This window comes from Mya arenaria, chromosome 13 (assembly GCF_026914265.1).
Source record: "Mya arenaria isolate MELC-2E11 chromosome 13, ASM2691426v1".
NCBI lineage: Eukaryota > Metazoa > Mollusca > Bivalvia > Myida > Myidae > Mya > Mya arenaria.
Window position 1 is genome coordinate 51027003 of NC_069134.1, and position 14375 is coordinate 51041377.

Here is a 14375-nt window from a genome sequence, read left to right on the forward strand (position 1 = left end):
TTAAATAAGCGCTTTCAGGGCTCGCATCATATCAGCTGAGCGACCTGGTTTCTGACCTAAAGTGGGTCAACGATGCCAACTTTTGCACAAAAAAAACAAATTTTAGCATATATAGCTGTATACAAAAATCAACAAATTAAATCAACCGCATCTTACTTACATATTATCTTCTGAGTTGTCTTTTCCTGGCAAGCTGATGTGCGTTTACTAGTACTTTCTGCAGTTGTTTTGACTATGGGTTTGCTTTAAAAGCACTTAATTAAGTCTAAAACGTTCAACTCCTCCGAACTTTAGTTATTTCTTTCGATTTTATTCAGAACAAACGACCTATATGGACATGAATCCATTACGTCGTATGCAATGAACAAAGAAATTTCAATTATTTTTTTCTCTAATGCTGAAGATGCTGTACATTTTATCAAGAACATGTTTACAAAATTTTCAGGCTTAAATTAGTTGTCAAAACAAATAGTGGTCAAAGTAGGACTTTATCGCTAACCCAATAGGTATTGTGTGTAAATAATCCCAGTAATCCAGTCAATTAAAAAAAAACACTTTTCAAACGAATGAACACTGCAAAAAATGGTGTCAAACCAAAAATGCAACTGCCGAGAAATGTTGCGGCCCGAATCGAGCTTAATGTAAAACTTTTTCAATGACATCACCCATGACGTCACACAAGCACCTGTTATGGAGGTTATTTTGAACTAACTATAATAACCTGTAATATTGTAGTTAATCAAGGGTAGTAATGTCAGGTGCGTCCAGGTTCCCTGGATTGTTTGGGGTTTGAAACGATTATATTTGAATAGACTTGTTTTTGTCAGCGAAGGGTATTATCATCGTTTTCCGAATGCAGATCGCACGTTTTGGAGACAAATCTGTACATTTTTAGAACCCATGTTCATCCCAAATCTTTAATATCTATGACAGACTAAAACAACAATTAAACTACCTCAATTGTTTATCCTAATCTGTGTAAGTGTACTATAACACCTGTAAGAAGAGTCATTTTGATAAGAACCTCAAAACTCCCTGCTAAAAGAAAAAGTGTCATTACTTATTGGTAGTAAGGTTAATTGTGATTAACTAAATTCTAGACTCCAGAAATTATTGACTGTCAAAACTCTTCATCTGACATTCTTGATTCTGTCAATATTCGAAGCGTCTTTTACCTTCGTCTTGAGTTCATGAGTTATGTGTATAAAATAAAATGTTTTTCCGCGCCTCTTTTTATTGAAATTATGTTATTAAAAATAAATTATTATATATATAGGGAAAAAACAGAGGAGAGAAAGAGAATGGATAGAAATGGGGGAGAGAGGAGGGGAAAAAGTCTTAGAGACGAAGGGGAGGGATAGAAGATAGGGGAAAAAAGAGGAGATGGGGAGGAAAGAGGAGGGAAAGATGGTGGAAAAGAGAAGGGGAAGGACGAGAGGAGATAAAGAGAGGAGAGAAAAAGAGGAGCTGGGGAGGAGAGAAAGAGGGGGAAAGAGGAGGTAAAGAGGGTGGAAAAGAGAAGGGAAAGAAAGAAAGGGGAGAAAGAGAATGGATAGAAATGGGGGAGAGAGGAGGGAAAAAAGTCTTAGAGACGAAGGGGAGGGATAGAAGATAGGGGAAAAAAGAGGAGATGGGGAGGAAAGAGGAGGGAAAGATGGTGGAAAAGAGAAGGGGAAGGACGAGAGGAGAGAAAAAGAGGAGCTGGGGAGGAGAGAAAGAGGGGGAAAGAGGAGGTAAAGAGGGTGGAAAAGAGAAGGGAAAGAAAGAAAGGGGAGAAAGAGGAGGGAAGAAAGAGAGGAGAGAGAAAGGGGAAAAGAGGAGGGGGAGAGGGGGGCAAAGAGAAGGGGAAGAAAGAGAGGAGAGAAAGAGGGAGAAAAGGGAAGGGGAAGAAAAAGAGGAGGGAAGAAAGAGGGGAAAAGAGAATGGGAAGAAAGAGAGGAGAGAAAGAGGAGGGAAGAAATACGGGGAAAGAGAAGGAGAAGAAAGAGAGGAGAGAAAGAGGGGGAAAAGAGTGCGGGGGAGAAAAAGATGAGATAAAGGGAAGGAGAGAATGAGGGGGAAAGATTGAGAGAAGAAAATGGGAAGGGAGGAATAAGGAGAAAGAGATGATAGAAAGATATGAGTTGGAAGGGAATTGAGAGAAAGGAGAAAGAGAAGAGAATGTGATAAGATATTGTCCGGGGTTTGGGAGAGATACGAGCGAAAGTATGAGAGGTTGAAAGCACATAAGAAAGTTTTTGAGACTTAAGAAGAAAAGAGGGGGGTAGTGTAATCGGAAGATAAAGTGTGGGGAATGAAGGCAAAGATTAGAAAGTAATCAAGATTTGATAGATCTCGAACATGTGCGACCACATACACATGTACGATGGTGGCTCATAGAGCCAGAAGGAAAGACAGAAGAGAGGAGACAGATCTCGTACCATGCACGACCACACGTACGAGCGGTGGCTCTGAGAGCCAGGCTCGAGAACCAGCACCGCTAGTTCACGTACAAATTCATCCAAGATTTGAAACCCTGAGATTTTATTTTAATACAAAACTTGAAGGTTTAAATGGCAGATTTATATTACATTTCCGTGGAAAATGTTATTTGTATAAATTCATACAGTGCTACGAAAAAAACACTACATGTTATATTATTATATTTTAAGAGCTTTATACTGGAATGACAATTCTTCAAAAATGAGTAAATTGCATTATTTTAGCAATTTAGTATTATTTTTATGACTTCCGTTTACTGCTTATTCAGTCTATTTATATTAGTATTAAATATTCTATAAATAAGTGTATTATTATAATAACAATGGCATACAGTAACGCCTTTGGCCATCACAATAAAGGGTGCGAAAATATGGCCATGAATGAAAATATTACTGTACGTTGTATACACACAGAAAATAATAGATTAACTCTTGAAATATGAAGAGTTCTGAAACATTGTTGTATACAGTGCGACATGGAGGCACCACGCCGCCGCATACCGTATGAGGCAGACATATCACTGCATTTAGGTCGCGTAACGGTGCCCCGCATAAAGCACCATTTGAAATACTTAAACACCGTTTAAAGATGTTCGTTTATTTATTATTGACTGTTTTGAGCAAATAGTTGATAAAGTTTTGGGCAAATATTGATACAAACATGAAGGAAATGAAAATGAAATATAGTGGCCGAGAAACTAAACAATTATTTTGCTTAGTCTAATACAGAAAATGCATCATAACAGGAAACGGGAAACTATATTTGTATAGAAATGCCTAAGTATATTAAGATTCGAAATGTGAAGGCAAAATTGTGAATTTTCTTTCACTTCATATCTAGCAGTCTCTATAACATCAACTAGTTGTGTAAAACTCCGGCCATTCCTGTATACAATCCTACCTTGCAAAAGGTTACCAGGCATGCTGAGCCTAAATTTCGTGATGATCTAGCCGTGCAAGACTTCGGTGGCAACCCTAAAGAAGTACGGCTTCCTCGTTTTCGCAGGTGAATCATGGCTTCCTCGTGATCGTAGGTGAATCATGGCTTCCTTATTATCGTAGGTGAATCGTGGCTTCCTCGTGATCGTAGGTGAATCATGGCTTCCTCATTATCGTAGGTGAATCATGGCTTCCTCGTGATCGTAGGTTAATCACGGCTTCTGCGCTATCGTAGGTGAATCACGTCTTCCTCGGCTTTCTCGTTATTGTAGGTGAATCACGTCTTCCTCGGCTTTCTCGTTATTGTAGGTGAATCACGTCTGAAGAAGCACATCTACCGCGCTATTTTAGGTGATTCACGGCTTCTGCGTTATCGTAGGTAAAACACGGCTTCCTCATTATCGTAGATGAATCATGGCTACCTCATAATCGTTCGTGAATCATGGCTTCCTCGTGATCGTAGATGAATCACGGCTTTTGCGTTATCGTAGGTGAATCACGTCTTCCTCGGCTTTCTCGTTATTGTTGGTGAATCACGTCTTGAGAAGCACGTCCACCGCACTATCTTAGGTGATTCACGACTTCTGCGTTTTCGTAGTTGAATCACGTCTTCTGAAGTGTTTTAAGTGAATCACGGCTACGTCATTATCCTAGGTGAATCACGTCTTCTGCAGTATCTTAGGTGAAACACGGCTTCTTCATTATCGTAGGTGAATCACGTCTTCTGCAGTATCTAAGGTAAAACACGGCTACCTCGTTACAGTAGATGAAGCACGGCTACATGTACCTCGTTATAGAAGGTTAATTATGGCTTCATCGCTATCATAGGTGAATCACGGCTTCATCGTTATCGTTGGTGAATCGAGGCTTCCGCGTTATTATGGGTGAATCACGGCTTCCTCGCAAAAGAAGGACCCTTCTTCCGCGTGTTATAGTACACATACATGTACAAGGAAAGACAATCGACGCCTTTTCATCGTTTTTTCAAGTGTGCCATAGATTTGGGACGAGCCTGGGTTCTTAAAATCATCAGAGTGAACCAGTTAGCATTTTCTTAAATGTGCTCATCTTTTTCCAAAAACTTGCGATCCGCCCCCGGAAAACAATAACAATACCTTGATCGACCATATCACGGTATCATATTAGAATTACACGAAAGAGAACGGTATAAAATCGTTGTTTTGAAGAATAAAGTGCATTGAGTGGGTCGGTAAGCCTATTACAAACGTGCGTTGTTTACACGAGATGTTTTAATACGGCCATGCTTTTCATCTAAAACACGCCTCATCGTAAATTAGCAATAATTTATTGCTCTTCGTTCGGTGCACAAGGTCGTTTCTAAAAATATAGTTTTATCATAACGATAACAATGGTTATACTCACCGTATCAAGGACGTTTTTCACCCCAAACAACGAACCAGGAAATCTGGACGTACCTGACATTACTACCCTTGTAATTACAAACGATACCAAAAAAGGTTTCAAAAAGAGAATGCATCGAGCCGGGATTCCCGGTATTTGCAGGTAAGACCGGACCCACTACACCATAGAAAAAGGTTATAGAAGTAGGTTTTATTAAATATATAACCAATTTGTAACTTTGGGAGAGTTTTTAAGCACAAGTGTTTACATTCACCGGATTTGTGTTAGACAGTTACCTCCCTTGTTAAAATGAACTCAACGAGAATTTACCTGAAAGAAAAAAATGACATTAACTCGACTTTGACCACATTAGCGACATCGATTATGGACAACCACTATCGATTGTCGCCGACGTAGCACTATTAGCGACGATTTATCGATTGTACTCGATAATCGTTGCATCACTAGTGAACGCACTACATGTTACTTTATAGTGGTAAATGTAAACAGTTTCAAGTTTTATTGGCAATATCGGCAACACAAGAGCCTTTAGTCATGAACATGTAGCATAAAACATATTAAGTGAGATGCACAAAAAATACAAAGATTTAAACAGTACATACAACAATTTTTTAATGTTCTAATACAACAGTATACTTAAAGGTACTAAAGTAACGAAGCAACTGCATCAATGGAGGCAGATCGCCTCAACATAGCATGGTATATGAATTTAGCCAAACGTCTTAAAGTTATATTATGATTTGATGACATTATCTTGACAAATGTATTCAATGTATTCTATGATCCTGAAATATTTTATTGTAAACGTACGTCGGAGTAAAAATGATAGCATAGTATATTGTTCCATTTAGATATGTTAAAGATAATAAAATATGCTGATAATTAAAAGAAATATTATGCTTTGTATCTATTAAACTTAATTTTACAAATACACTACTAATAACCTAAGGCATAAAAATCAAACACGATTCCATAGCAACCAGGCATTCATTAGTATTAGTATGCTAACAAATCATACCATCCGTTTAAAGGGACACTCTTATGCATAAACAATACATACATATGTATAACAAACATAAATTTTGAGTGATACACCTTTAATACTTACTTAATAATGCATTTATGGAAAATATTATTTACTGATAACAAGGCTGTAACCGTGTATTTAATAACTGAAAACGCAAAGATATTAAATGATTGGTGAATACTAAAATATTTACTCTGATCTACTATAGTCTCATAAGGTAGAAATACCGTGTTTTTTGCACCTTTCTTTCAAATTTAACTCGGTATCCTTCATAAATTACATTGTTTTCGACATTTATCCTTTTTTGTATATTAAAACAATTGTATTAATTGCGGTAAATATTATTTGAGAGTAAGAGTGCATCTTTATAAAAAAACGTTACAGAGTATATTTGTTAATATGAAAGCTCATTGTTACAATCGTTTTGGGCGATTTCATGAAAGCTGCACTTGCAATTGTAGATAGATGGTTTTGATTAAATAACAGGGGTTGAACGCACTACATGTTACTTTATAGTGGTAAAGGTAAACAGTTTCAAATATTATTAGCAATATCTGCAACACAAGAGACTTTGGCCAAGAGCAAGTAACATAAAACATATTAAGTGAGATGCACACAAAATACACAGATTTAAATCTGCACTCTCACAGATATAACATTTTTACAACTTTTTAATTTTTTATTGTCTTGGAAAGAGCAAATGTTTGCGTAAATATCTGCAAACCAATGATATAAGATTGCTGACAAAAAATCAGATCGTAGATTTTAATATTTCCGTTCAAAAGTTAATGTTTAATGGCTTAAACCGTTTAAGAAAAATGCATAAAACATCAATGTTTGAACTTAAATATAAAAATCTGCGATTTTCTTTTTTGTCAGCAGTCTTATATAACTGGTTTCCATGGATTATTGCAAAAAAAAAAAAATGCTCGTTCCAAGACAAAAAAATAAAAAAGTTTTCAAAATGGTATATCTGTGAGACTGCAGTTTTAATCAATGGTAGTTTTACTTCCTGGTACGTATTTTCTGAAAACGCAATTCCGATAATGAAACGCGTAGTTATATAATCAGATACGGAATATAAGCCAATACATCATTTAAGAACCTGTTATCTAACAGCATTTTGAAAAATGTACGGTTTCTTTAAATGTTCTCAATGCGGTCAAAAGTGGGAAAGTGCAAAGGTATATCCCAAAGGGAGGACAAAGTTGGTAAGTATTGATTATAAATATTGCTTTAATTTTAAATATCATATTACGATATCGTGGCTTCATGAGGCTTTTATCTTTAGTTTTGTAATTATTAGCAAATGTTGAGACCAGTGTGAGGCTAAAATGGCCATATACAACTAGTTTAAACGCGTGTTCCAGTCATCTGGACGTCATACATCGACAAGGCATTTTTATACCTAGATCGTAGATCTTAGATCAACAATGAAATGGTCATCCTGATAGGTTGACCTGAGTCATACATCGTAGCTCGACAATCTGTTAAACATAAAAAATGGTTGACCTGGGTCATACATCGTAGCTCGACAATCTGTTAAACATCAAAATTGGTTGACCTGGGTCATACATCGTAGCTCGACAATCTGTGAAACATCAAAATTGGTTGACCTGGGTCATACATCGTAGCTCGACAATCTGTGAAACATCAAAATTGGTTGACCTGGGTCATACATCGTAGCTCGACAATATGTGAAACATCAAAATTGGTTGACCTGGGTCACACATCGTAGCTCGACAATATGTGAAACATCAAAATTGGTTGACCTGGGTCACACATCGTAGCTCGACAATATGTGAAACATCAAAATTGGTTGACCTGGGTCACACATCGTAGCTCGACAATATGTGAAACATCAAAATTGGTTGACCTGGGTCATACATCGTAGCTCGACAATCTGTGAAACATCAAAATTGGTTGACCTGGGTCACACATCGTAGCTCGACAATCTGTGAAACATCAAAATTGGTTGACCTGGGTCACACATCGTAGCTCGACAATCTGTGAAACATCAAAATTGGTTGACCTGGGTCACACATCGTAGCTCGACAATCTGTTAAACATCAAAATTGGTTCACCTGGGTCACACATCGTAGCTCGACAATCTGTGAAACATCAAAATTGGTTCACCTGGGTCACACATCGTAGCTCGACAATCTGTGAAACATCAAAATTGGTTCACCTGGGTCACACATCGTAGCTCGACAATCTGTGAAACATCAAAATTGGTTGACCTGGGTCACACATCGTAGCTCGACAATCTGTGAAACATCAAAATTGGTTGACCTGGGTCACACATCGTAGCTCGACAATCTGTGAAACATCGAAATTGGTTGACCTGGGTCATACATCGTAGCTCGACAATCTGTGAAACATCAAAATTGGTTGACCTGGGTCATACATCGTAGCTCGACAATCTGTGAAACATCAAAATTGGTTGACCTGGGTCATACATCGTAGCTCGACAATCTGTGAAACATCAAAATTGGTTGACCTGGGTCATACATCGTAGCTCGACAATCTGTGAAACATCAAAATTGGTTGACCTGGGTCACACATCGTAGCTCGACAATCTGTGAAACATCAAAATTGGTTGACCTTGGTCACACATCGTAGCTCGACAATCTGTGAAACATCAAAATTGGTTGACCTGGGTCACACATCGTAGCTCGACAATCTGTGAAACATCAAAATTGGTTGACCTGGGTCACACATCGTAGCTCGACAATCTGTGACACATCAAAATTGGTTGACCTGGGTCACACATCAAAATTGGTTGACCTGGGCATACATCGTAGCTCGACAATCTGTGAAACATCAAAATTGGTTGACCTGAGTCATACATCGTAGCTCGACAATCTGTTAAACATCAAAATTGGTTGACCTGGGTCATACATCGTAGCTCGACAATCTGTTAAACATCAAAATTGGTTGACCTGGGTCATACATCGTAGCTCGACAATCTGTTAAACATCAAAATTGGTTGACCTGGGTCATACATCGTAGCTCGACAATTTGTGAAACATCAAAATTGGTTGACCTGCATCGGAGGTCGTAGATCGACAATGAAATGTAAGTTTAAATGGCTTTCTTTCGTAACGGTTGCTTCCTCCATATAGCACCAAAACATTAGGAAAACTTTATTGTTTTGTTCTTGCAAACGATTGTACCTCAAATATAAAGGAGAATCGAAATTTGTGTCAAAAAGGTTGTATATCAAGTATCGAGTTCCTATATATGTTGCTTTGTCGTTCACCGTATCAACTTTTAGCATCCAAGCAAACACATATCGTCAGTCCTTCTTTCAAAACATTTACTTGTTGCAGTTGCCATGGAAAGACATTGTGTAATTTTCATTTAAATTTTATCATGTGGATTAAAAAACATCACTGAATAAGTAGGTTTATTATTTACGCATTTTCACTTTCAAAGTCATTTTTCGTGGGAATAGAACGCGTGTCATTTTTGTTGTAAACAGGCGGGATGCGTTGCGTTATTCCTGGGTTTCTACTCTTTAATGTCTACTGAAAATGATATTACAATATTGAAGTTAACAATCTATGTATACCATCTGTTAGACATGATAAATGTGTAAATCGTATGTTGCAACTACTATACTATGTTTGTTTATTGTATATTTTGTGTATTTTGGGCCGGTGGCCTTTATTTACTTGAATAAAATGAATTGAATTGAATTGAATTCCTGGGTACCCCCAGGCGTCTATAACGTCATTGGTATCTAACATTTACTAAGACAAAGATTGCATTACATATTATCTCCTCTCATTTCAGTATTACGGACAGGAGTGTAAGAAGTGTAAGGTCATGTGTCAACCGTACCGTGTTGAGGAGACCATGTGCTCTTTGTGTGGGGAGGTGGCCAGGACGTGCGACTGCGACAAGACCCGTCACTCGGACCCCAACAAGCCGCACAGGAGCGACCTCTGTGAGAAATGCATGTCCGGTAAACCCTGTGACTAGCTTCCCATTGAATAGTGCGGTGAGATTCGTTGACCCTTGCCAGGAACCTATCACATACGCAAAGCATTGTCAACTCGTTCAGAATGATTTGAATAATAAGTTTCAGCAAACAGATTATGATTGATTTTGATAGAAGTAATGATAATGATTATATTAGTAATATTGTTATTAATTTATAGACGGTAACATATAATGTATGCATATATATAACAGTATTCTTCGGTATTAGACACAATAAAAACATAAAATATCCCCTGATTCTGTAGGTTTATATATGTGCGAATGCAGCAAGCTTTTTTATACGTATTCATGCCTTTGTTGTATACGTAGAGTCGCAAATAACATTAAGGTCCAATTTTGCAACGATCTGTAACCAATTACAGTAAAACTGCGGTCGTTCGAACAAGCGGTCGTTCGAGAACCGGCGTTCCCTCGAGGTTGGAGCTTGGTCCCGAACTTTTTTAATATAAAATATACCTACGCTGCATCGAAACCTAATTATGTCGAGGAGTCGAGCAATATAGTCGGTCCCAATTACACAAATCATGCACAAAACCTTATGGCTCCCTCGAGGTCATTGTTTCGCACTTTTTCCGAACGCGTGTTCCAAAATAAACAAACAATTGCTAGTTATTAAAATTTTCGCAAGTTGTAAAAATTGCAATGACAATTGAAAGGCAATTTGATAAGGTGTGAAAACCCGTTCAACACTGTTAACGCATGACCGATATTAGTTGATATTGGCATTTTAGAAGATAATTATGAGAAGTTTATGACGAGAAGTTAATTGTGAGAAATGTAAATTTGTAATAAAAATATGAATAAACACTACCATATCGACCCAACATCGGAATCTCTGAAAAGAATTCCTCCTTGTCACTTTGCTTTGAAATATGGCAATTTTGTAAAAATAAAATTTTCTATTTATACATTTGTTAATATTTCTTTTACATTCTATATTTAGTATACATATAGTATACGACAGCCTTTGAACATATGAGCGATTTCCACAACGCAACACACAATCGGTGTCTAAGTAAACAGACGACTTCAAACTTAAAATACACTGAAAGATATTTCAGACTGGATAATTGAAACTGAGGTTTAGGCTCGGTCCCCGGCGACCTCGAGCGATCGCAGTTTTACTGTATATAAAGCTTTTGACAATCAATATTGTTTTGGCTAAATATGACCAAACCAAAGAATTAAAACGGTTTATACAATTAGATGCTGGTTAAGCCACTCACAAAAGTAAACTCTTTATTCTCACTTAAGCAACCAACCAATTACAGTTTTAAATAGTTTTGTTTCATATTAGAATAACACGAAACCGATTCCGAATTTTTACTTTTGCCTAGTCCAAGCCACATTAGGCAATATCAAGCTCAACCTTGACATAATTCGGAAAATCATCAGGATTTGGGTTGCCAAGAAGAATCCTGAAGATACTGGCGCAAGTTGAAGCTTTGGGGTAACTTTTGAACTTTCGGAACAGTTGAACTCGAGAGCATTTTCCTCGTCAGCAACGGAAGGATCTTCGGATACCGCCAAGAACTGATAGAAGCTTTCAGCATATTCGTCTTTGATAAAACAGACATATAATCCTTTCAAGCATTAAAACTTATATGATTGCCTGAGTTTAAATAAATTTAAAGTTGAAATATGTAATTTTGTGACTTTAAAATATATATAGGGTAAAAGATCGAAAGAAACTCCTGTGATACCGACAGGCACAGTTCGCCTTTGTTGAATTGGTTAAGGTGATGATGCGGATACCTGAATAACTGGTCAAGCAAATTACTACTTTACAAATGCTTTCGAATACAAATAGACATGTACACTGGAAAATGAATGTTGTCTTTTGTTGAATCTAGTCAAAATCCCTTCCATTTTGATCTATGTTTTCGGTTAACTATGATACATTTATTTACGTTAATTATTATTGACAAATAGGATTAATGCATGGTTTTCCGTTCAAATGCGCGACTTTATTAAGCGTGAATTTATTTCAATGTTAAAAAAATGTCTAGAAATTTGGTGAAATATATTATCTAAGTACAAAATATTAGGGTTATTTTTAGATATATTGCAAATGGTACATTAACTCAAAGTGGTAGATTTTTCATGTCATTTGAACTACTATGAAAGGTGTTTCCAAAACTTTTAATTCATATTTGATGATGAGTTGACAGTGAATGCAATACAATTTAAATGCGCACATCTCTTAGTGCTATCTCTAATAACGTTCAAGGAAGTTAAAGGTAAAAAAGCAAAGTAGAAAAGAGTCCGTTTATGTTTGTATAACTTGTCAAACATATATATGATTATAAGAAAACAAATACCATCGTAAATCGTACATGCGTGCGTGTGTGGGTGCGTGCGTGAGTGTGTGTTAAGTTATATTTTCTCACCTGCAGTCGACATGAAAAGATAAACAAATGTCAATGTGGCCGAGATACGAGCATTATGTATGTATACATTCTGCATGCTAACAACTTAGTTACAGAGGTATATGCTAACTTATTGCTTTTGAACTGATTAACAAAAAGAGATTGAAGGCAAATATTTTCAGACTTTTCACGAAAATGACCAAGAAGACGGAATTTATATCCTTCGGTATTCACCGTTTAATATATTCAAGCATTAAGGTCATCCCCTGCAGGCAATTGTATCAATTGCGTCATTAAAATCAGTATCGACAACCACTATACTATTCCTCCAATTTTCCAGCCATTTCAGTACTTTGATCTTCGGGAACAGTCGCGAACAAGAAGACATCAAGTATTCGACACTGACGTCAACAATTACGATATTCGCCAATTTGAACAACATTTATAGTCGATGTATCGCCAATTTACACATTAATACACTATGCCTTTGCTTAATAAGTGTCTTTTTCTGCTGTCTTCATTACATTGTGTCCATGTTCAATCACCAAACTTCCAAAAAAGTGAGAGTTTCCATCACAAAATTCATTTCAGGGCAGTTGCGAATATTAACCTCATCGATTTTTATATGGAAACTGGACTCAAATGACATTTCATAATCAAATGGTGCAGTTGTTTACTTCTGTGTATACATTTCAAGTTTTGCAGTACATTTGTCACCAAAGAAGACGACTCAAAAACAAAAAAGGCAAAAGTTGCGAAAACCAGGGAATGTTGTTTTTTTTAATCAACCGGACAAGATGCATTTTATAGTTGCCAGAGATAGTGAAATGGAAAATATTTCATCTTACAAATGAAACTTTTTAAACTAAAATGTTTGATCACTATCAGTAAACCTGTCCCTGTATTTTTATGAACAATACTTTTGATTACTTTTACAAATAAAAATACATCAAGCACTAGCTCAAACTCAGATAGCCTGTTTCAGGTTTTCCAGTTTAGTTTTCCGAGGGTTTCCACTGAACCTGGACTCAAATGGCGTTTTCAGCCAGTCATATTTTATCAAACTTGGACATTTTGAGTGCTCGTAAGAAGGGAAAAAACTCAATAAAACAATTTTGCAAATGTTGTAAAAACCAGGAAAAGGCATATTTTGATCAGCCGGACAAGACAAATGCATTTAAAAGTGAATATTGACCAGAAAAAAAGAGTGAAATACATTAAAAAAATCACAAAAAGTAACACTTTTTAAATAAATCAATTTGGTCCCGAAAACAGTCCATGCTTTTTTATGGAAAACACTTTCGATTAATACCCAGAACTAGCTCAATCAGATATTCCATTTCAGGTTCTCCAATATTAGCGTCATCCAGAGAAGCCTGCACATACGTAATTTTAAAGCATGTGGCCATTTTCAACTGAACGTGGACTGATATGGCATTTTAAGCATCAAATATTGCGGTTTACACCTTTGCACATTTCATGTTCTTGCAGTCAAACATTTACCTAATTTGGACATTTTGAATGCTCGTAGGAAAACAGACGTCTAAGTTTTAAAAGAAAATAGACAAAGAATGTCAAAATCAGGATAGGGCAATTCTTACCAACCAGACAAGATGAATGCATTTAATTAATAGTGAAAAATTGCCAGAAAAAGTGAAATCCAATACATTTCTTGCCACAAATAACACTTTTAAATATTCCCGTCTCTCTTAGAATTCAATGTAGACAATGGAGTAGTTAAGTTTATAGTATCTCGGATCCGAATCAAAAGAAGTACTCTGATCTAATATGAATTAGAGTGTTGTGTTTACCGCTTTTGGTAAAGACATGTGGCTGGATTTATGCACCAGTCAATTGTAACCACGCCCCCCCCCCCCCCAGGTCCGGGGATATAGCCTGGGAAATGGGCCGTGTTTTTACCTTTCAGGTGGCCCCGCAGTGCCGGGTGAATGCGATGGTTTGACTTCGCGCAAAATATAGCGGGGAATGAGCCTTACCTAGGCTCCCTTGGGTACGGGGGGGGGGGCATTTGGCGGGGATTTTACCATCAGTTAGTCGATTTTACCCAGGGTTGGCTGGACCGAAAGTCAAATTCCCCGCTATTGCCCGGACCTGGGGGCCGTGGTTACAATTGACTGGTGCATTAATCAAGTCTTTAGTTTATTTGCT

At 37.1% G+C, this 14375-nt stretch overlaps 2 protein-coding genes across 2 annotated transcripts; both read left to right on the plus strand.

Annotated features, from left to right (window-relative positions):
* Positions 1–1630: 1630 nt before the first annotated feature.
* Positions 1631–2032, plus strand: LOC128215346 (octapeptide-repeat protein T2-like). The gene has a single exon (XM_052922039.1). The coding sequence runs from the start codon at positions 1631–1633 to the stop codon at positions 2030–2032; it is 402 nt and encodes a 133-aa protein (XP_052777999.1).
* Positions 2033–6838: 4806 nt separating this feature from the next.
* LOC128214432 (zygote arrest protein 1-like) lies at positions 6839–10068 on the plus strand. The gene is made up of 2 exons (XM_052920902.1): positions 6839–7040; positions 9628–10068. Exons 1-2 carry the CDS (start codon positions 6960–6962, stop codon positions 9814–9816), a joined length of 270 nt encoding a protein of 89 aa, XP_052776862.1. The 5' UTR covers positions 6839–6959; the 3' UTR covers positions 9817–10068.
* The last annotated feature ends 4307 nt before the right edge of the window (positions 10069–14375 follow it).

Bases quoted from the DNA above. Each gene is read 5' to 3' on its own strand.
- LOC128215346 (XM_052922039.1), top strand. From the start codon at position 1,631: ATGGGGAGGAAAGAGGAGGGAAAGATGGTGGAAAAGAGAAGGGGAAGG.
- LOC128214432 (XM_052920902.1), top strand. From the start codon at position 6,960: ATGTACGGTTTCTTTAAATGTTCTCAATGCGGTCAAAAGTGGGAAAGT. The intron at 7,041-9,627 runs GTAAGTATTGAT...CTCTCATTTCAG, and splicing joins CCAAAGGGAGGACAAAGTTG to TATTACGGACAGGAGTGTAA.